General features: G+C 43.9%; 1 protein-coding gene across 1 annotated transcript; it reads right to left on the bottom strand.

Moving 5' to 3' along the window:
* Positions 1-1,675: 1,675 nt before the first annotated feature.
* On the bottom strand, positions 1,676-20,323 carry CPLX3 (complexin 3). The gene is made up of 3 exons (XM_033919542.1): positions 20,163-20,323; positions 4,582-4,669; positions 1,676-2,026 (listed from the first exon to the last, which is right to left on the bottom strand). The coding sequence occupies exons 1-3, from the start codon at positions 20,321-20,323 to the stop codon at positions 1,802-1,804; spliced, it is 474 nt and encodes a 157-aa protein (XP_033775433.1). The 3' UTR covers positions 1,676-1,801.
* Between the last annotated feature and the right edge of the window lie 3,832 nt (positions 20,324-24,155).

Genomic DNA, 24,155 nt, shown 5'->3' with positions numbered 1-24,155 from the left:
CACACACCCTGACAGTGGGAGGGTTCCTCCCACCACCAAACAACCCCCTTGACACCCCCCCAGCAGCGGAAGAGATGACCATTCCTGCCGCCAAGCTACCTCCCGACACTCTTCCCTGGCAGCAAGAGAGATGCCCACTCCCTCCTTCTGCCAAAAACCTCCCTCCTCCAACAATGGGAGTGATGCTCACTCTCTCCCGCCATCATGTTGTGCCACCAATGACCCCCCATGTCTCTGACCCACCCCACTCCCTTGTTTACGAAGGCTGGCTGGATGGATGCCTACTCCCTCTGGCCAGCAGGCCTGCCTCTTCCCAATAGCAGGCATTCCCCTCCCTGGTGCATCATACAATGTGCCAGGAAGGGGCCTAAAGCTCTGATTGTCCAGGTTGCTTAAGGCCCTCCCATGCGTGCCAGGGGTGTCGGGGGGGGGGGGAGGGGTTGCTCGGCGGCAGGAGGGAGTGGCCATCCCTCCCACTGCCTGTTGAGGTGTTGGTTGCTTTACAGCAGTGGTGGGAGGGAGTGAGCATCCCTCTCGCTGCAGGGGGCAGTTTGCATGATGTCGACGGTGGGAAGGAGTGGGAATCCCTCTTGCCGATCTTCAATTTGGGGGTCTTTTTTTAAAATTTTATTTGTGCGTTTATTCTTCTCAGGTGTTGATCCCTACTACCAGTGATCAGCACATGCAAATTTAGCGACCCTCCATGACTCTCCGTGAACCTCATTTGCATGCACGTATTTTAAAGAATGATTCGCCTTTTTGAAATCTTTACAGTAGGGGCCATGATAGCGGCCCATAGGATTTTACCGTGAGTATTTGAGACTCTTTTCCTCAGTGCTCACAGTAGCATGGACAGACTGTTCTCACCACCAACAGCAGTATATTTTAGTTGGGATCGTGAATCCTTTAGCCTTCCCTCTCCTGGTATTATACCCCTGAAGCAGCCCGAGAGTGGACAAAACACGTACTGTTCCGGGCAATTGTTTTAATAAAAATATTTTTTTGTTTTGGAGCAGTTCATCTGGGATCTGTTTCTTTTGCACAACTGCTGATGCAGATCTGAAGAGCTTCTTTGTGCTTTGCTACACCATATTTTTGTGCACCCTCAGGAAATTTATAAGTGCCTGTTTCTGTATGTAGAACACTATCTCATGGACAAAGAAAAAAAAAATAACAAAAAATAAAGCATTATAAAATTACTCCTAATCAGAACACAAATTGCAGAATGCTTTGGAAATCAGATTGTTGAAATTGCATGAAATATCTAATCCTGTTCTTTTGTAAGTGCTATTAGAAATCATTGGGGATTTATAGCCCTGCTGTCTTATTAGGAAACTAGAAGACTACATATTCTAGACAGCTTTGCAATATTGTGAAACCTATATTGGGCTAAATATTACCTTTTCTTTCACATTCTCTGGTATGTCCCTCTTTTTAAAAGTATTTCTAATATGAGAGATCTGGAGTTGATGGAGACTGGTCACGTTTCAGAGCAAGTAGCTTGTCAATGCTAGTCAAAAAGATACCAGACTCTGTACTTTTATCATGAGATCATTTTCGACTATGAGCCCACTAAGCCTTTCATTCTGTGACCCACTCGAATAAGATCAGGGTGTTAGGATTAAGGAAAAGAGCTAAATCACAGCCCACCACTCAGTTCAGCTAGTAGGTGGGTCGCATGGCTTAACAATTGACTGGGTCAAGTGACAACCAATGTGTCAGCTCATGGCTGTCACATAGGAGCCTCCATATCAGAGGATAGTTGGGTGACATGGCAAAATATTATCAGCTATTAGCTAGGTCACATGACATCACACTTTTCAGCTGACTGTTTCAGATCTTCCAGAGTGGAGTGGGCTTTGCCTTTCAGGGAATCCAGGTCCAGGTTCTGGATGTTGGTCAGTTGTCCGATGACAGAACTCTTGTCCTGCTCATCCTCATTGTCTTCCTCAATCATCTTAGCCAGTTCTTTTGGGAGTTCCACATCCCCTCCGGCCTGCTGGATCTGTGACTCGTCCACTTCACTCTATAGAATGACAATAATACAAAGATTCTCAAGTCAGTGCTATCCTGGGGTGGAGGACAGAAGCAATAGATGAGAAGCCCCTGATACATAGGAGGGATTATGAATGAGCATACGAGGAAGAGAGTAGAAGAGAGAATGATATAGGGGTAAAAGAGAAAAAGAGAGAAAAGATAATATAAAAAATGAAGAACACACGGGGAAACTGGAGAAAATAGAGAATGTGAAAGAATAAATTCACAGCAAGAGAAAGAAAGGGAGGCTAATAAAAGGATGTATTTCTCCATATAACATAGAGGGACATAATCAAAAGTGTGCCTAAGCCTGAGGTTGGACGTTTTGTGCAAGACATCCACAAACCCAGCAGGAAAAATGTCAATTTTCAAAACTACCAAAAATCTATATTTTATTTTGAAAATGAGCAAGGTATATGTTTTGGTCCTTAGGATGTCTACCTTTTTTTGCTCATTTTCAAAAATTAAAACGTCCACGTGAAAAATGTACACAAGCAAGTTTTGTAGATGTACCCACCAACTACCTTGTCTGAAGGCAGCAGAAGCAGTCCCCATCAGCTCAGCCAGTTTCAGGGATTCCTGGCGGCTCAGCTGATGGAGATTCCCCCTGCCAGGATTAGCTGAGCCGCAGATCTGGGCTGCAGTTACAAGAGAATCTGAATTCACCAGGGTCTTCTCCGCAGGCAGAGATAGAAGGGCTATCCCCTCAGAGGCGTAGCTTCAAGAAAAGGGGCAACTGGATAGACAGACACACACATATACACACCTTTTTTCTAAAGCCTGTTAGATATCCTAAGGGCCAAGATGTCTAAATTGGTCATTTAAAAAAAAAATTGGACATCTAGCAGTTTAAACAATGGTGGTTTCCCTGCCCCAACTTTTGGGAAATGTTCAAAGCTGGACTTAGATGCATTATAGAAACCTTCAAGATCATGAAGGGCATAGAAAAAATAGACAGGGACAGATTTTTCAAATTAAGGGGATCAACAAGTACAAGGGGGCACTCAGAGAAATTGAAAGGGGAGAGGTTTAGAACAAACGCCAGGAAGTTCTTTTTCACACAGAGGGTGGTGGATACATGGAACACGCTACTGGAGGATGTGATAAACAGGAGCACGCTACAGGGGTTCAAAGAAGCTTTGGATAGGTACTTGGAAGACAAAGGGATTGAGGGGTGCAGATAAGAGTAGAGGTAGATTATAGGGATGGGATTAGAGGTAAGTTACAAAATTAATCAGGGACCACTGTTCAGGCGCTAGGCCTGATGGGCCGCCGCGGGAGCGGACCGCTGAGCAGGATGGACCTCTGGTCTGACTCAGCGGGGGCAACTTCTTATGTTCTTATTGAAAATGCCCCTCCATGTTTGTGGCTGCTGCCAGTGGGATTGGTGATAGGGAGGGGAAGGGAAGATGCTGTCACCAGCATAGGTGGTAGGAATTGGAAGGGAAATGCCAGATCCATGGAGATAGGACACCCTATCAGGAAATAGACTTCTCTGTGTTCCTGGGATGTTACACTTGACAACTTCCTTGCATAGCTTTTCACTTTTTAAGATGGAATTGTTTCTTGTCGTATGATGTTCTGGTTAGAAATTTATATAATATTTTTGGTACATTAACTTGGTTTTATGTTTTCAGTTAAGTTAATTTTATTGGAAAGATGGCTTATCTTGCTTTTTAAAATCAAGTTTTGAGTACCTTTATGTTATTGCTTTATACCATAATTCTTGTGTTTATAAGGTTCTGAGATATTTTAGTTGGTTTTTAGATGTTTTAAAGATGTTCTTCACTAGGGTTAAAATATGGCTCCAGAAAAAGGAGGACAGATTGAGACATAAGAACATAAGAACATAAGAAGTTGCCTCCGCCGAGTCAGACCAGAGGTCCATCTCGCCCAGCGGTCCGCTCCCGCGGCAGCCCATCAGGCCTAATTGCCTGAACAGTGTCCCTGACTAATTCTGTACTGTCTCTAATCCTATCCCTATAACCTACCTCTACTCATATCTGTACCCCTCAATCCCTTGGTCTTCCAGGTACATCTGGGTTTTGCTTCCACTGAAAGCAATGGAAGTAAAACCCGGATGTCTCAATCCATCCTCCTTTTTCTGGAGCCATATTGTAAGCTTATTTCTCACTTTTTTTAAGGAGAGTTTTAGGACTTTGAGAGTTGTTTCATGGTTATCACACGTTGATAACATTGATGAAATGCACTGACATCACTGGAATGCATTAGACCAATTTTAAAGTGTTGCACCATGACATAAGCAGCAAGATGGAGGATGCTGAGTGAGTATAGGAAGGTTATCCACTACCACAGACTTTTTAGAACCATCCCTGCTCCAGAAAATGCATCCTTTACTGGGAGCCAATGGGTGTGTGGTAGAAATACCACTCCATAGTGACTCCTATGATGCATCAAAATCTCAATCCAGCCATGTCAGTCAGGATCCCATCTTCTGTAGCTCTTATCATGCTTGCTATAACTTGAGAAAGTGATGATGAAGTCACAGAGCACAAACAGGGAAAGAAGCTGAAAGTCTCCTACCTTTGGCAGGCGATACTTCTCTCGAAAGTGGCTTCTCATGGTGGCTCTCTCGGCTTTGCGCTGAGCAAAGTGAGCATCTCTCTCCATCCTGCAAACAGATTATTCACAGTTCAGGTTTCAGAATGTGTGGATAACTACATTTCTCTTTCAAAGTCTAATATTTATTCTCGTACAGAACAGAAGTGTGATATCACAAACACAGATAACAATGCACCTGACAAGAAAACTCATTAAACACTATAGGTGAGATTCTGACATTGTTGCTGGAGCTGAGGGCTCTTCTCAGTTCCAGATGTGGTAAAACGAGAACCTGAAAATGATGGAACTGATGCAAACTGAACCTTTGGATTCAATATATAAGGCCCAAAATCCGACTGCAATCAGATGGCTGGACATGTTGAAAACAAGCATGGGGGTGACGCTAGAGGACCTTTCAGGCCTAGCACAAAACCAATTTCTTTTTAGATCCGTAATTCATCAAGTCGCTAGGACTTGAGCACAAGTTGATGGGACCTAACCACGACATCCAACTATGGTGGCAATCATGTTTTTTGTGAAAACACTTAAGAAATACATATACAGTAAAACTTTGGATTGCAAGTAACTTGGTTTGCAAGTGTTTTGCAAGACAAGCAAAACATTTTATTAAATTTGAACTTGATGTACAAGCAATGTATTGCAATACAAGTACATACAGTATACACACATCACAACTGAGCCGAAGCTCTTTCTCTGACGTTGCAAGAGTATAGTGACTGTTCTAAACAAGCAAAGTCTTGCAATACGAGTACATACAGTATACACGCATCACACCATCACAACTGAGCCGATGGTTCTTCTCTCTCTGACACCGCGGGAGTGTAGTGACTGTTCTAAACAAACAAGGTCTTGCAATACGAGTACGTACATACAGTATACACACATCACAACTAAGCCGATGGCTCTCTCTCTGACGTTGCAAGAGTGTAGTGACTGTTCTAAACAAGCAACGTCTTGCAATACAAGCACATATAGTATACATACATCACATCATCACAACTGAGCCGATGGTCTTCTCTCTCTGACGCTGCAGGAACGTAGTATATTCTAAATGAGCGAGGTCTTGCAATACAAGTACATATAGTATTTTGTATTAAAGTTCTTGGGTTGTGGAACAAATCGTCTTGAGTTTCCATTATCTCCTATGGGGAAATTCGTTTTGATATTCGAGTGCTTTGGATTACAAGCATGCTCCTGGAACAAATTATGCTCGCAAGCCAAGGTTTTGCTGTACTTAGCGCTGCTGATCAGACAAGCAGCAGTTTTGAATGTATGTGGAAAGTGCTTATCACTACCAGCAGCTGTAACAATGATATTCAGCCACTAAACTATGAGGGGGCCGCTGAAACGATATCAGCCCAACCAACACAGTTGGGGCGGGAAAATATAGAATGATAAAAGTAAAAAATCGCTGGACTAACCACCTCTTCTATTAAACTGCGCTAGAAGTTTTTAGCACAGAGAGCCGCGCTGAATGACCCGCGCTGCTTCCAAAGCTCACAGAGTTCCTATGAGCATCAGGAGCAGCACGGGCCATTCAGCGCGGCTCCCCACGCTAGAAACTGCTAGCGCAGTTTAACAGACGAGGCACTAAGTAAATAGCCCCTGATGGAGACTGTTGGTTGGGCTGAGAACTTTTCAGTGGCCCCTCATATACTCCATGCATAGCCCTAAGCAATTTAACGACACAGCCTTTTCGGTCCTATATTATTATTATTATTATTATTATTATTAGGTTCTTATATCCCGCCATACCCAAAGAGTTCTAGGCGGTTTACATTCGTTACATTAGGATCCGGTCTGAACCCGGATTTACAAAAAATTTTTTCGGAATTGCAGGTAGCGCGGAAGGAGGCACAGGTTTATCGTAGTTGGGTTAGAGGATAAAATGGAGGGAGTGGGAAACCAGAAGAGGGGGGGGAGAGGGAGGTGGGGGTGGGGGGGGTTGGAGTGTATGCGGGGAGTAAGGACTAAGGGTCTTGTTCGCGGAAGAGGTGTGTTTTGAGAAGTTTTCTGAAGTCTAGGTAGGTCGGGGCCTCTAGCATCATATATGAAACCACTTAGAGAAAATAGGATAGAAAAAAAAAAAAAAGAACAATGAGAACAATCCAATAGATTAAAGTAGGGATGGGATCTTAAGGTTTCTTAGCAACATTTATTCATACGAACAGAAGAACAGATCACACAGCCAGTGTTTCGGCGCTGAAAAGCACCTTTTTCAGGAGTTTAATATTACAAATCTGTAGCTCAAAAAGTCCTACTACTTCCTATGCTTTATAGAAACTGAATTATCTTCATACATGTCCACCAAGCTGAAAATCGGCTTCTTCTCTCACTTTCCCGCTTTTATCTTTTGGACCACTTAGCAATATATATATATACTAGTCGTTAAGCCCGTTACATTAACGGGTGCTAGAATATATGTGTGTCTGTCTGTCTGTGTTTCTTTATCTCTCTCTCCTTGGCTGCTGTCTGTGTCCTGTCTCCCCCCCACCGAGCAAAGCTGGCTGCCTCCAGCACACCCCTCCCCCCAAAGCAGCCCCCTTTCCCTCTCCCTAACTGTCTCTCCATGGCCCTCTTCTGTCTTCCCCCCCAGAGCAAAGCTGTTTGCCCTAAGCACACCCCTACCCCCAAAAGCAGCCCCCTTTCCTTCTACCTAACTGTCTCTCCATGGCTCCTTCTATCTTCCCCCCAGTGCAAAACTGTCTGTCCCCAGCACACCCCTCCCCCAAAGTATCCCCCTTTCCCTCTCCCTATCTCTCCATGGCCCCTTCTGTCTCCCCCAGCACACCCCTCCCCCAAAGCAGCCCCCTTTCCCTCTCCCTCTGGCCCCCTGTATTGATTCCCCTGCTTACCCTCCCTGCATCCTGGCGTCTTCTGGCCTACTCCAGGCTGCAATCGTGGTGGCCGGCCCCAGCGAACCTCACAGGCCGCTCCCCAACCCGGAACCACGTTCCCTCCTGACGCGATCCCGTGCGTCAAAGAGAACGTGCCACCGAGGCCGGAAAGTGACCCGCGAGGCCCGCCAAAACTGGCCACGATCGCAGGCTGCCCCGAAGAGAAGGATCAGCGGCAGCGGCAGCGGTGAGGAGGCTTCTGGTTGGTGAGGAGCTTGCTTCGGATTGGTGAGTGAGGAGGGGAGTGGCCAGAGTGATCCCTGGCCGTGTTCTAAAATGGAACGCGGCCATGGATCAGAAAACACGGTGCCAGGGATCACGATTTTTCAAGAGTGCATGCGCGTTCTAGAGTTTTATTATATACTAGCTGATGCCCCGGCATTGCACAGGTATTTAATTATAGCAATAACACTGTAAATGGATTCAAATAAAGATACTTTATAGTGGTGAATGAAATTATTTTTTTACAGCTTAATAAAAAGTACAATATTCAAATTATAATGTGAAATATTTGACAAAATGAATACAATACAACTAACGCAAAACTTGATTATAAACAACATTTTTAGTTTCACCTCCTGGAGCAAGAACATATAAATTCTTGGGTGAACCCAGCCTTGAGCAAGCAACATAGAGTTGTGGGCCGCGAGACCCCCAGAACATATCACCCCAGGTAGTGAGGGATCTGCATACCAAGTTTCGTTCAAATCGGTCAAGCCGTTTTTGCGTGATCGCGGCACATACACACACACATACATACCTCCGATTTTATATATACTGTATAGATATATAACCGCTGAATATTGCTGCTGTATGTATAGCTGAACAAAATGTATTTGCTCTGCTCCAAAACTAGCCAGTTAATAGTGAAGCATCTGGAGGGAACTTTCAATGGCACTACCTGTATAATGCCACTACACATTCATGCAGGCTTATTGGCTGCCACTCGTGCATGTCCTTTTGAATATAGTTCTCATACTACTCAGTTGTTTATTGCCTGTTGCTTTCATTTGCTTATCTTTGCCACTGCATCACATTTATAAGAACATAAGAATTGCCACTGCTGGGTCAGACCAGCGGTTCATCCTGCCCAGCAGTCCACTCACGCGGCGACCCTCAGGTCAAAGACCAGTGCTCTAAATAAGTCCAGTCTCACCTGTGTATGTTCCAGTTTAGCAGGAACTTGGCCAACTTTGTCTTGAATCCCTGGAGGGTGTTTTCCCCTATAACAGACTCTGGAAGAGCATTCCAGTTTTCTACCACTCTCTGGGTGAAGAACTTCTTACATTTGTACGGAATCTATCCCCTTTCAACTTTAGAGAGTAACCTCTCGTTCTCCCTACCTTGGAGAGGGTGAACAGTCTGTCTTTATCTACTAAGTCTATTCCCTTCAGTATCTTGAACGTTTCGATTATGTCCCCTCTCAGTCTCCTCTTTTCAAGGAAGAAGAGGCCCAGTGTGTTATGGGCATTTATTTATTTTTTTCTAATGCATCTGCAAGCCCAAAACTATGAAAACCAGGTACATTCAGGTTCCATAGATATTTTTCTGTCCATGAAAGGCCCATAATCTATTTGTACCTGAAGAATTTACAACTTTCACATTGTGAGTAAAAGCTCAAATAGGATACAATTGGGGTATAAAAGAAGAAGAATGCCCAGTTGGATTTGGGAGATGAGCAGTTAATAAAAAAATAAATGTAAACACTCATAGATTGAAAGCAGCAGAGCGGAACTGCGAATCGATAGCCTGGAGTGTTGGTCCTGAAGCAGTGTTTATTCCACGAAACGATCGTCGGCCAGTGGTTAATACCAGTGTTTTATCACTATTTTTTTCTTGGCTATTTTTAGGCTCCCACCTGCTAGTATTTAACTTTTGCAAAAGTTTTTGCCTGTGATGTCCGGGTGGAAGAGTGTGGGTACACCTCTCCATTGATCTGAGGCTTTTCTTTCACATTAGTATTATACTTACTGGGCATAAACGGTGTATTTCTACACTGGAGTGATTTTATATTTTTTTTGACACTCGTAGGTGATACTGCTGCGAGGGGAAGCATGGCCTGGCATCGCCGTGGGTCATGTTTGGGAGGAGGGGAAGCATGGCCTGGCATCACTGTGGGTCATGTTTGGGAGGAGGGGAAACATGGCCTGGCATCACCATGGATCATGTTTGGGAGGAGGGGAAGCATGGCCTGGCATCACCGTGGGTCATGTTTGGGAGGAGGGGAAACATGGCCTGGCATCACCATGGATCATGTTTGGGAGGAGGGGAAACATGGCCTGGCATCACCATGGATCATGTTTGGGAGGAGGGGAAACATGGCCTGGCATCACCATGGATCATGTTTGGGAGGAGGGGAAGCATGGCCTGGCATCACCATGGATCATGTTTGGGAGGAGGGGAAGCATGGCCTGGCATCACTGTGGGTCATGTTTGGGAGGAGGGGAAACATGGCCTGGCATCACCATGGATCATGTTTGGGAGGAGGGGAAACATGGCCTGGCATCACCATGGATCATGTTTGGGAGGAGGGGAAACATGGCCTGGCATCACCATGGATCATGTTTGGGAGGAGGGGAAGCATGGCCTGGCATCACCATGGATCATGTTTGGGAGGAGGGGAAGCATGGCCTGGCATCACTGTGGGTCATGTTTGGGAGGAGGGGAAACATGGCCTGGCATCACTGTGGGTCATGTTTGGGAGGAGGGGAAACATGGCCTGGCATCACCATGGATCATGTTTGGGAGGAGGGGAAGCATGGCCTGGCATCACCATGGGTCATGCTTGGGGGAATGTTATAAGTGTAAGCAGGAGCTAATTTCGACACCAAATAGCTCCCTGGGGGTGTGTGAAATATGCATTGGGAGTTTGTTGGTTTTGGATAGATAGTACAGCTGCAACCAAATATTTATTCCGACAAAATTTTCTTTCTAGCTTACAAAGATTACAACCAGAAAAAGACTACCAGTATATTCGGGATAAATGGGAAAGAGAATTACAGCTTAATTTGGAACAATGGAATGTAGCACGTACTTTAAGGGCGACACCTGGGGTGAAATCTGTCAGCATAGCTAGACAACATCATGTGCATGGTTAAGAGAAACATATTATAGAGTAATTTTACGTGCCTATTTTACTCGTGTACAGTTGTTTTATGGTGGAGGTCTTTCAACTCCACTGTGTCATAAATGTGGGATGGGAAGTCATACTTTGGGACATGCATTTTGGTTTTGTCCCTTTATTCAGCACTTCTGGAAGCGAGTAATATCTTATATGTCAGAATTAATTGGAAGATCTTTGCGATGTTCTCCGACCCATTTTATTTTGGATTTACCAGAGGCTTTTGGACACTTACCTAAGGGGCATAAGACGCTGTGTAGGAAGATGAGTTTATTGGCAAAAAAATGTATTCTTCAATATTGGACAATCCCTGACCTGCCAAAGTTTTGGCATTGGAGGAACCAGTTACATCAGTTGGCCATCTGGGAAGCTAGAGATGCTGGAAGGGCTAGGAAGCGAAAAATGCTGTTTTTGCAGATCTGGGATCCATATTTACAAACATTACATCCTAAAGGTCGAAGTGCAGTTTTAAGTTGGATATCCTAATTGGGTTTTTATTTAGTACAATTGGTGCTTTGACGAGATGGAGTAGAGAGTACCATTGGGTGGTGAAGGGAAGGGGGGAGGGGATGTAGAGAGTATTTATATGTGTTTGTTATATTATTGTATTTGATGCATCATTATTGTATTTAGCATTTGTGTCTTCAACTGTATTTGATATTGTTTGCATCAATAAAAATTGTTTAAACCTATTCCAACAAAATTGAGTTACGTGATTATTGATTGACGGTGTTTAGCTTCCGGGTGGAGGTGACAAAGTGCCGACACAGAGGAGCAGCTTATGCTATTTTGATAGTGGCTTTCGCTTTGGAGCTGGATGAAAAATGAGTTTTAAGATTGCTTTTCTACTAAAGGATTCATGATTTCTGAGATAGTGTATATTTGCTTTTCTTGACTTATCCTGGGCCACTCAGTCAAATTTGAACACTGAGCTACCTCGCATGAATTATCATCACAGTAGTTCATTAATGTGGACTACATGTGAATATTAATTTTAAAGCTTTCCCTTTCACAGATGGGAAACATTTGGAGGCATTTGTACTTTTTGATGTGTGAAGTCCCTTTCTGCAAAAAAAAACAAACAAACAAACAAAAAAAACACTTTAGTATATCCACTTCTATATGAGGGTTAGGAAAATTTTAAGATATTCAAATCATTTTATTCAGCAGTACCACATGGCTCTTAGTGAGGAGAGATCCAGAAAGGAGAGCCCGAGAGTCTCGTCTCGATGGGCGGCTGTAACGTGAGGATGGAGGGCCCGCACAGCCTCCCATGGAGACGAGCGCTCCGCGTGAGGGGGGGGAGGTGTAGGCGAGCAGGAGGCAGCTTAGCGATAGGCGGGTTTGAAGTTCCCGCCGCAGGGCTGCCTCCTGATAGGAGAGAGGAGCGCGGGGCGGAGTTTATAAAGCCGGGACCTCGGAGGACCCAGTGTCTTCCTGGGTCCTCCGAGGCGGCTTTTCCTGGGTGAGCGAGATCATGGCGGGGTCAGACGGCGTGGCGGAGATTTCCCTACTCGCCGGCAACTCCCTCAGCGAAGACGAGCAGGTGGGAGTCGGACGCAGTGGGGAGAGGGAGAGACCGACACAGCACTACCATATGGCTCTTAGTGAGGAGAGATCCAGAAACAAACATTAGAAAGGACACATAAAGAATGCAATCAGGAACTTCAGAGCCAAGTCACCTACTGGACTAATATTTACAACCATTTCTGTGATAGGGCATAACAATTACATTGTCCTCAATTTTCATTGGGGACAATTTTCATCCTGCTTTCTAGCTGCAAGTTTCATGGATAAATTTTAACCATGGACGTTATACTTTTACATACATTTTTTCATTTTGCTAACTAGCAAAGGATAAAGGACCCATAGACATTCACACTTCCTTTTATCAATTAAAGCAACATACAAAGGAAGTCATCCTGCCACAAAGGAAGTCATCCTGCCACTGTATCGTGCTATGGTGCGCCCGCACCTGGAGTACTGTGTTCAGTTCTGGTCGCCGTACCTCAAGAAGGACATGGAGGTACTTGAGAGGGTCCAGAGAAGAGCAACTAAGCTAATAAACGGCATGGAGGACCTCTCATATACTGACAGACTGAAAAAGCGGAGACTTAGAGGAGACATGATAGAAACCTTCAAGATCATGAAGGGCATAGAAAAAATAGACAGGGACAGATTTTTCAAATTAAGGGGCTCAATAAGTATAAGGGGGCACTCAGGAAGTTCTTTTTCACACAGAGGGTGGTGGATACATGGAACGCGCTACCAGAGGATGTGATAAACAGGAGCACGCTACAGGGGTTCAAAGAAGCCTTGGATAGGTACTTGGAGGACAAAGGGATTGAGGGGTACAGATAAGAGTAGAGGTAGATTATAGGGATGGGATTAGAGGTAAGTTACAAAATTAATCAGGGACCACTGTTCAGGCACTAGGCCTGATGGGCCGCTGCGGGAGCGGACCGCTGAGCAAGATGGACCTCTGGTCTGACTCAGCGGGGGCAACTTATTATGTTCTTACATACTTTTCAAAAGTCAGACACACTAGCATTCTATCAAACCCTACCCGGTGGGTGGGGGAGGTGGAAATTTTCATATGGCCCATGTTTTGGGATAAAACACCTTTACTCACTAGAATGGCTTTCATAATTGCTTTCTTTGGAGGTAATTCTACAAAGAGCTGTCTAGAGATAGGCAACAAATAAATAGGAAAATGACAGTATTTTGGTCATTTACATGTGTGTGTGATGACACATGTTCATAAATAATAATCTGGCTGCACACTATTCTGTAAGTAAGCAGCACATACTTTGCAAGCAGGCAATCACATGGGTAGGACACAGGTGGGGTACGCACTTATGCATGTAACAGAATATTATAAGTTATGTGCATATCTTCTGAATCTAGATATTACACCAACTCTGTGGCTAGCGTTAAGTGCTCGTGGCTGAACACATGTGGCCGTATAGGCACTAGTACACACTCTCTCTGTAAAGAAAAGCAGGTGCCTGTGGAGGAGTAGCCTAATGGTTATTGCAGTGTTCTGGGAACACTGTGAAAACAGGATACTGGACCAGATGGATCATTGGTCTGACCCAGGTAGGCTATTCTTATGTTCTTATGTGCTCAGTGTCCACTGCTGTTCCCTCTGATGCTAGGCAAGTCACTGAACTCTCCATTGTTCCAAGTATAATATATTTAATATATTTATAAATGATCTAGAAACAGGGACGAAGTGTGAGATAATAATATTTGCGGACGACGCCAAACTATTTAGTGGAGCTCGGACTAAAGAGGACTGTGAAGAATTGCAAAGGGACTTGAACAAACTAGGGGAATGGACGACGAGATGGCAGATGAAGTTCAACGTTGAGAAATGTAAAGTATTACATGTGGGAAACAGAAACCCGAGGTACAACTATACGATGGGAGGGATGTTATTGAATGAGAGTACCCGAGAAAGGGACTTGGGGGTAATGGTGGACATGACAATGAAGCCGACGGTACAGTGCGCAGCGGCTGCTAAGAGAGCAAATAGAATGCTAGGTATAATCAAGAAGGGCATCACTACCAGAACAAAAGAAGTTATCCTGCCGTTGTATTGGGCGATGGTGCATCCGCATTTGGAGAACTGCGTCCAATATTGGTCGCCGTACCTTAGGAAGGATATGGCATTACTCGAGAGGGTTCAGAGGAGAGCGACACGTCTGATAAAAGGGATGGAAAACCTTTCATACACTGAGAGATTGGAGAAACTGGGTCTCTTTTCCCTGGAGAAGAGGAGACTTAGAGGAGATATGATAGAGACTTACAAGATCATGAAGGGCATAGAGAGAGTAGAGAGGGACAGATTCTTCAAACTTTCGAAAAATAAAAGAACAAGAGGGCACTCGGAAAAGTTGAAAGGGGACAGATTCAAAACGAATGCTAGGAAATTCTTCTTTACCCAACGTGTGGTGGACACCTGGAATGCGCTTCCAGAGGACGTAATAGGGCAGAGTACGGTACTGGGGTTCAAGAAAGGATTGGACAATTTCCTGCTGGAAAAGGGGATAGAGGGGTATAGATAGAGGATTACTGCACAGGTTCTGGACCAGTTGGGCCATCGCGTGAGCGGACTGCTGGGCACGATGGACCTCAGGTCTGACCCAGCGGAGGCATTGCTTATGTTCTTATGTTACAAAAAAAAAAATGATCCATATATACAGTATATAATAAATCTAAACTGCTTTGATTGTACCATGGACAAGTGGTATGTCAATTTCACTACCCTTTATAGAACTTCCTTCCATTTATCTGGGAAAGTTTAGAAAGAGGCTGAGATACGAAACATGCCCCACACTGTAAAGATGGATTACTTGTAATACAGTAGAAAAGAAGCAGAGAGGCAAGGGTTACTGTCCTGTAATAATACTTCTCAGGGGGCTGCAGTGACAGGACCTTCAGCTTAGCGCCTCACAAGACACCCCGAGGCACTTAAGTAGGTGTCCTCTCACGCTTTATTGATACAGCAGCTGCAAAAACTCCGCTAAAACTCTTGCAAGTGGGAGCGAAATTGCATTTCCTTTGAACATCGGACGCGCGCGCACAGCTGAATATCACCACAGTTAGCATATATAAAAAAAAAAAAGCACAATCAATGAAAGATACTATTTTTAGAAAAACGTTTCTCCTCTTCCTGTTGTTACAGGGTCAGGAAGAGGAGGGGCTGAAAGAGGGAGAGCAGCTGTTCTGCTCCGATCCTGAGACTTTGAACTCCATGCTGGCTACCAGCAGTGGAGGAGGAGAAAGTCAGCAGGCGAGCGTGAATGATGGAGGAGAGCACTTTAATTCTGAAAATTGAGGAGGTCGGGAAAGGGCGAATGCTAAAGCAGTGCTTCTCAAGCCCATATGGACACCCACCTTCAAACTACATGCCATCGCCTAGCCAGAACATTGGTATTTGCATGCATATGTGAACACATATGTGCCTAAATACCAATATTCTGGTGGTTCATAGTCAGTGGCGCGCAAGACACCAGCGCGCCAACAATCCAGCGCTGACAATTCAGCCGCCGAAAGCCGCTGAAAAACTTATTTTTAAAAGCGCCGACGGGGTGTGTGTGTGGGAGAACCCCCCCCCCACACACACACTTTAATGCATAGTGTTCGTGCTGCTGTTGGGGGTGTGTGGGGGGTGCAACCCCTCACATTGTAGAGAAAACAGAACTTTTTCTGATTTTTTTCAGGAAAAGTTCCATGTTCTCCACAATGTGAGGGGTTGCACTCCCCACATCCCCCCAATGGCAGCGCGAACACTATGCATTAAAGTGGGGGGACTCCCCCCTACACCCCCATCGTAGCTCTTTAAAAATAAGCTTTTTGGCAGCTTTTGGCGGCGCGCTTCTTTCTTGCGCTGAATTGTCAGCGCGCTGGTGTCTGGCGCGCGATTATCCCGTCACCATTCCGGTCATTTATGTGCATTTTTGCACTAAATATTGATATTCTCTTTATGGGCCCTTTTTACAAAGCTGCTGTAGTGCTTCTCCCACCGCAAATGCGCTGACGTCCATAGGAATTGAACGGGCTTTGGCGCATTTGCCATGGGACAAGCGCTACCGTGGCCTTGTAAAAGGGACCTTATACACAAGGGGTCGCTGGAAAGTTCTCAGCCCAACCAACAAAGTTGAGGCGTCTCCATCGAGGACTACATACTTAGTCCACTGATTTTCCACTTTTTTCCATTCCTTCAGAAAAACATGGAACGAAAAAAAGTGGAAAATTGTTGGGCTACGTGTATAGCCCTCAACGGAGACTGCTCCGGCTTTGTTGCATGGGCTTAGAACTTTTCATTGGCCCCTTGTAATTAAACCTATGGTACTCCACTGTTGCTCCAACTAAGCTTGAAACCCAAAGGAGCAGGAGAAAAACTGTCATCCCACTCTCCTCCCCCTCCCCACCACCTCCAAATAAAATGTTTTAAGCATTGTTGCTTGTCATAGCACACTGGCTAGGAAACACAAAATTAGACCAATCATTGCCCCCAGGTTTAGTAAGAAGCAATTCATTGACATGTTTGAGTTGTGTATAGGCTGTGCAGAATTTATCTGTAGAACTTTGGTATAAGTATAGACTTTTTAGAGCAACTATTTCAGTCCTGTAATGCCAGGAGCAATCCAGCTAACCTCTTGCAAGGGTGCTTTTTCCATTAAAGGGATTATTGTAAGATTTCTTTGCAATCTTTCTTTTTTTTCAAGACCTCCTCTTAATGGAAGTCGGAAAGAATTATACAAAAGGAGATGAGAAGCGTCTGTCTGTCTGGGGGGCAAAATAACACTGACATTTTAATGTAATTGGATGAAATTTGGTATGAGGGAAAACTGGTGGGAAAAAACCATATTGAGCTTAAAAATGGTCCAGATAAGACCATATGAGTCAGCTCTGTGGGTGCTTGAGTATCCCTAATATTGAACAAACTCCTTGACTTTATCCGGGGAATGGTAATTTCCATTGGGTTTAGCACCTCCAATAATTTTTTTAAGTTGGCTCCTCTGGATACGATTAGGATTTCCAGGGGGAGGGGGAAACCTCCTAAAATATCCCAGTGAATTTCTACGGGAGAAGGAGTTCCACCTTCTGTAGCATAGAAACTTATATAAAGTGAAACATAGCAGTTATGAGATTCACCCTTTAAACTGCCTCTTCCCATTTTCTATGTTCTCATACCCTCCAAATTGCCCCACCCCAAACTGTCCCCTGTAACTGCCCCACAAGACTCAAGTTACAGGTGCCCTAGGCCCTTACAACTGCTCTAGTGCTACCAAAATGCCCCTCCCCCCCAAACTAATGGGGTGTGTTGAGGTTCTGGCACCTTGCTGACAGGTGAGGGGAACAATTAGAAGAGCTTGTCTGTTCTTCTCATCTTGTAGATCAGGGGTCTCAAAGTCCCTCCTCGAGGGCCGCAATCCAGTCGGGTTTTCAGGATTTTCCCAATGAATATGCATGAGATCTATGTGCATGCATTGCTTTCAATGCATATGCATGGGGAAATCCTGAAAACCCGACTGGATTGCGGCCCTCGAGGAGGGACTTTGAGATCCCTGTTGTAGATTAATCTAATTGTCCACTTAAGAGAAATCAACCTTATGGATATGTTTGACAAAAGGGGGGGAAATAATTCATTCATACCTAACAGGTAAAAAATAGATGAACAAATAAGCAAATATTTAAACTGGAGAAAATTAATGGACTCATTATACCTAAGCAGAATTTCCCAGCTAGATTCCCTGAAGTTAAAAGGATCACACTTACCAAGTGACTATCTACGTACATTAAAAAAAATAAAAAATCTTCAGAATTAATTAAAATGACATTACATTTACATTTGTGATTTCTATTCCGCCTGTGCCTTGCGGTTCTAAGCGGATTACAGTTAAAAGAGATCAGGACATTACCGAGAGAATTACATTACAACGATTTAAGTAAATTACATGTTGTGGTATAGAAATACAAGTATAAGATATCTGGATTTGTCGATAGAATAACTTGACAGGGTTCAAGTAGTTACAAGGTTCAGTGAGGAAAACAATATAGGCAACTGAAGCAAGATACCTAACTTTGAAGGAATCAGTTAAGTGGATACCTAAGGGAGATGCTTATTTAGGAGAAGGTGCTTATTTAGGAGTTTGGATATTTTTGGTAAATGAGGTTCAAGGGGATGACTAGTGTGTTATTTGCTGGGGAGAGTGCATGTGCGATTGGGGAGGGGAATATTAAGTAAGGACGTGTTTTTTGAAAAGAAATATTTTGATTTCTTTCCGAAATACTTTGATGTCTGTTGTTTTGATCATCAGTTTGGTGATGGTGGGGGTCAATTTTCGCTGCCTGAGTTGCTAGAAGGCTGTCGTAAAGTTTCTTACGTCGGGTACCATTATGAGGGGGGAAGGTGAAAAGATTCTGAGTTCTTCTTGATCTGGGTAGTCATGCTGGGCAATGAAACCAGTTTTACGTTATTCTTAAGTGCTAAACTTTTTTTTTTCATAAAGTTTTTCATCTGTCTGGAAGGCAAACACTGCTAGTTTTTGTCTATTGAAATTAAACTTTCTTTCGACTCACGTTTCAAAACCAAAACATAAAAGTCAACCGACGAAAAACTGATTAAAACAGTCTCACGGGAGGTATCTTCGGTCAAATATGGCAAAGTTTAGCGCTCTAACAGCAAACTAATTATGTAGGGCGCCTAAACCTTTGCTGACATCCAGCCGCTCCAGAAATAAATGTATTTTACTTCTACACTTAAAAATAAGCGTACCAGAGCAACAGAAACAAAGCAAAGTGAACTATAGGTTAAGAATAACTCACTAATTCTCTGTCCCTAATTTGCTAAAGTCCGCTGGTTTCCAAAATTACTCTGCTAAAATTTATTTCAACATTTGGTTCTTATGGAAAGTACACCTTTAAGAGAAGAGACACCTGTGACATTCTTTACAGATTCATTATTATATCTGTCATTCTTTATGCTACACTATTTACGGTATGAAATCAGCCTATACCGTTGTGTAATTATACCAAAGTAAAATCTGTTTTAGCCTTTCAAATAAGGCCTGCAGTCACCTTAATATAAAGCTTCTAGTAAAATGTCAGTATTTTTAAAAATGTAAAATAATAAGAAAAGGAGAGTGTAGAGAATTGTAGCAACTAGGGAGATAGTATGGATAGAAACTTTGAGTATCTTATTTTCCTCTTTATTTTTAAAGCATACAAAATAACACTGCTGTTTCTGTGCCATCAAAATTTAGGGGTCCTTTTATCAAGCCATGCTAGCGGGGTTAGTGTGTCAGACATTTCATTACACGCTAACCCCTGCGGCTGGCTAAAAAACGAATGCCTGCTTAGTGCAGGCAATAGCGGCTAGCGCGGCACGCAGTTTAACGCATGGTATTACATGCGTTAAACCCCCCCTACCGCAGCTTGATAAAAGGACCCCTTAGTTTCTCTACCGTCTGTCATCGTTAACTCAAAGAAGTAAACTTATCGCTCACTCTTTATTCTCTACCTCTGACTCCGTTTCGGTAATATTTTTCTTTACTCTAAACCAGGGGTGTCAATGTCCCTCCTCGAGGGCCGCAATCCAGTCGGGTTTTCAGGATTTCTCCAATGAATATGCATGAGATCTATTAGCATACAATGAAAGCAGTGCAGGCAAATAGATCTCGGGCATATTCATTGGGGAAATCCTGGAAACCCGACTGGATTGCGGCCCTCGAGGAGGGACTTTGACACCCCTGCTCTAAACCATAATATTGAAAAGGATATGGTTTTTGGAAGATAAGTGTATCATACTTCCAATAAAGTCTTCTTAAAACCAAACAAAAGCAGGGCAAGTAAAAGGGATATAACAAGTCAGGCTGTCAAAGGACATTTTGATTGCGTGGGGATTAGTTTAGAGAATTTTTCTGGGTATAAACTCTTATACGAAAATAAATAGAAGAATGATGAGAATTACAGCACAGAGAAATAGCCTAAGAAAAGAGCATGACACTTACTTTTCTTCCACAAGTTGCTTTTGGTATTCTTCATACTCTTCTCGGGTCATCCCTTGAGCTTCAGCTGGGGATTTCTCCCCTTCTCTTTTTTCTTCTCCTCCCAGACCCCCGGTCAGATTTTTCAGTTGGCCACCGACCATAGTCTTCACCATAAATGCCATGGCCTCCTCTAAAAGCGACGGAGAAGTTCACTATCAAAATAATAACCAGGCTTTTCAGTGCACAGCTATTGAGCTCAGTTCAGGACCCCTTTGGCTACGCTCTAAAAGCGAAGTAATTAATTCTCCTGGAGCTCCTGATGGGATTTCAGCTCCCTTTCTCGGCTGTTCCCGGAGCCTTCCAATTCTGCTCCTCGTTCAGCGACGCCTTCCTCAAGAACCCTAGAGCGCCCCAGTTAATTCCCAAGCTTGGCTTTACAACGTCAAAGCTTTTCTCCGGTGTAGCTCAGTTCAAGGCGTAGAACTGCTGGACAAATCCAAAACGCAGTTTCTGAACCAGGATGACGGGACAGCAATCGGAGCTCTTTCGAGTTTCTTCAGATGCTCCGCTCTTTACCTTTTCTCTAGTTTATCTGTTGTAAGTTACAGAGAGTACAAGGGACAGTTCCTAGAGCGCTCCAGTGTTTGAGCCGAGTGCGCGGTTCCTTGCATTCAAATGTGCGTCTGGAGTTCAGCACCACAACCTATGGACAGTTCCGCCTTTCTCGTGGGAGTCACCGAAGTTCCAGGCTCTCTTCTATCGTCATAGGTCGCTGCTATCCCACCCGTGGCTCTTACAGCGCCCCATTAACAGAGCGGTCCAACAACACAGACTAGCCTCAGGTTCGATCTTGAGATATACTAAGAAGTATTATTGATCAATTCGCATGTGAAGACTTAAAACTTGCCTCTGGTCTCTTCTTTCTCATTCTATGAGTCTCTCTCTCTTTCTGGTTTAATTTATATACTGGTATGACGCCACAAAGCCACATGTTCTCGCTGAATCTCAATTTACAAGTACAGACAGCACTTAGGATTCTCTGTTAACTGGATCACAGATGGCTTGCAGAGATTAAACATTTTTCATAGGGTTATTTTCACAGCCGGTGTAGGGTGATGGCGGAAGAGATGCCAACGTGTGGAAGTGTTAACGCACAGCTTTGCTAGAGTTTCGGGGTGAAAATAAAGCGTTGCCCAAACGTGAAATCCTCTTTGGGTTTCAGAGTTCGACCTCATTTTGCTTAAGGTCAAAATAGCTCTGAAATTTGTCAACAGCAGGAAAGACTAATAGTACAGCATCGAATGGATAGCGACGGAATCGTTTATGCTGTCCAAAGTGTAACTGCTGTTTTAGGCCCTTGATATGGTAAATCTCTCCACACCAAATTATGACTTTAGTCTGTTAAATCCGACTAACTATTCATTCTCAATTTAGCATCTTTAACAATGAAGCCTGAAAAAGTCAGCTAAACAACTAATGAATTCACTTGGGGAAGGGGTAAAACGCGGACCTGACGGACCTCGCGGATCTAAAAACGCACGTCCTTAAAAATCTGAGGTCCGTGCCACTTGTTGTTAGTTTCTGGCTCTGACAGATCTCGATGACAATTTAGCGCTGACGGATCCGTCTCAGCATAGGGAGGGGAAAGTATTAGAGATCCGTCAGCGCTAAAATGTCATGGAGGTCTGTCAGAGCCAGAGACTAAAACTATTCCCCTTAATGAACTGTTGCAAAAAATCTCTCCTGCAAAAGATACCAGGGCGTCCCCGCCCAACCGTCCGGGCTCTATAAACATTCAATTATTGCCAGCAAAGTAGCCGTGCCACTTTTAGTCTCTGGCTCTGACAGACCTCGATGATATTTTAGCGCTGACGGATCCTAATACTTTTCCCTCCCTATGCTGAGACGGATCCGTCAGCGCTAAATTGTCATCGAGGTCTGTCAGAGCCAGAAACTAACTACGTGGCACGGACCTCAGATTTTTAAGGACCTGTGGTTTTAGATCTGCGAGGTCCGTGTTTTATCCCTTCCCATTCACTTGCAAGTGTCGAGTGCTCTTTACAAAAATGTCTTTAAGGAGCTGCAAACTTACAAACTGCAAAGATTACAATTATTTGCCAGCTCTCTGGGTGTATGTGCTTAATGTGTTGGAAATCTGCCTTCATTCTCAGTGGTTGATTGAACATACAAATAGCAACAGACCTGACGTGTGCCTTGGGAAGGTTTCATCTATTGAATAAAATGCAATATTAGAGTATTAGGGGCATAATCAAAAAAATTAAACATCCCCAAAACCATCTAGGTCAGCACTTGGATGTCCTGATCGCTCTAGGATGTCCAAGTGCCAATAATTGAAACTGGTTTCTGAACAACTAGGGCAGGGGTCTCAAAGTCCCTCCTCGAGGGCCGGAATCCAGTCGGGTTTTCAGGATTTCCCCAATGAATATGCATGAGATCTATGCTTATTCATTGGGGAAATCCTGAAAACCTGACTGGATTGCGGCCCTCAAGAAGGGACTTTGAGATCCCTGAACTAGGGGGACCTGCAAGTTTTGGCCTGCTGTGAGTCCAGAGTTCACTGTCTTACAGGAACCACCTTCATCTGTTCTCCCAGATTCCCCACATGTTCCTGCCATGGACAGTCAATGAAACAATCACTCCTATTCCAAGTTTCCTCTAAAATATTTCCAGAGCACTGTCACTGCAGAATTTCAGGACTGCATCAAATAAACAGGATTTCAATGCTTTTCTTCAGTCGCTTAGCAAAGCCAAAATAGTATTTGCCTTGACAGTCCATCAAGTCCTCCAGAATATGTAACTCAAGATCTGCGCACTCTACTCACAATTCAGACAACAGCCATATGCTTGGACCTTGATTGCCCTAGTAGTTCTACCCACATATAGTTTAGGGCAGGGGCACTGGATAAGATATATAACATAATCAGAGTTACAGGTTGTCCAAAAAGCATATAAGAGGGCTAAGTATGCCCAAAGAGAATTATTATTAAAACCCAGTCCAAAGGAGGCGAGTAATGATATTGAAACTGTAGCGTTTGTGCAAAACTTCTCTACCCAAGCCCAGGAGATTGCACGTATTATGCGGAATCATTGGCATATTGCCCAATTGGCTATCCCAAATTTAAGTGAATGCCTTATTTGTTTCCTATCGACGGGGGAAAAATCTAGGTGAAAGTGGACACTATATTCAGAGGGAAGTCAAAAGCACAGTTAGGGGGAGCCATACCCCTTGTGGGCAGTGCCAATGGTGCCCCTTTGTGATGGCAGGAGAAAGTTGGGTCCATCCCATTACGGGCATGAAATATATGGCTAAACACAATACGAACTGTAACTCTGATTATGTTATATATCTTATCCAGTGCTCCTGCCCTAAACTATATGTGGGTAGAACTACTAGGGCAATCAAGGTGTGCCTAACAGAGCATAAATCACGGGTCAACACTAGTAGTGAAGTCTCTCCTTTGGTTAGGCACTGGAGGCTATGTAATCATGGTCTATCTGATTTAAGGTGGAGAGTACTGGATAGGATTACAGTAGGGTGGGAGGGAGGAAATATTGAGCGCACGCTAAATTTAAGGGAGCTCTGATGGATGTTCCAGTTAAAAACTATGGCCCCCACCGGTCTGAATGAAGTTTCAGATTGGATGGCTCAAGTGGACTCTTAATGTGGGTTTTTAACTAGTTGGGACGCGAGGTTGTAAGAATGTTTGCTAGGGAGAGTGACGTCATGGGAGGGGCGGTATTTAACACTCAGGAAGAACGCCGCGGCCATCTTTGGATAGCGAGCGGCAGTAGTGAAATGGAAAAAGTTAACTTTTGGTGAGTGGAGCTGTTTTCAATATATAATATATAAGGATATTTGAATACATAATGGCAGCTTGAATGTGGGTTTGTTTTGTCTTGCAGTTCCCCCGACCTTGAAAAAGAAATGCGAAACGCGTCGGGAAGGGGAACCGATAAGGAACTATAAAAGATAAAAGATAAGTTATTCTAATT

This window comes from Geotrypetes seraphini, chromosome 14 (genome assembly GCF_902459505.1).
Source record: "Geotrypetes seraphini chromosome 14, aGeoSer1.1, whole genome shotgun sequence".
NCBI classification, from domain to species: domain Eukaryota; kingdom Metazoa; phylum Chordata; class Amphibia; order Gymnophiona; family Dermophiidae; genus Geotrypetes; species Geotrypetes seraphini.
The sequence above is the reverse complement of the archived record's forward strand: the minus strand, read 5'-3'. Positions and strand labels throughout refer to the sequence as shown.

Coding starts and splice junctions, on each gene's coding strand:
- CPLX3 (XM_033919542.1), bottom strand. CDS start 20,323: ATGGCATTTATGGTGAAGACTATGGTCGGTGGCCAACTGAAAAATCTG. Junction 4,670..20,162: donor AAGCAACTTGTGGAAGAAAA/GTAAGTGTCATG, acceptor ATCTGTTTGCAG/GATGGAGAGAGATGCTCACT. Junction 2,027..4,581: donor AGAAGTATCGCCTGCCAAAG/GTAGGAGACTTT, acceptor GTCATTCTATAG/AGTGAAGTGGACGAGTCACA.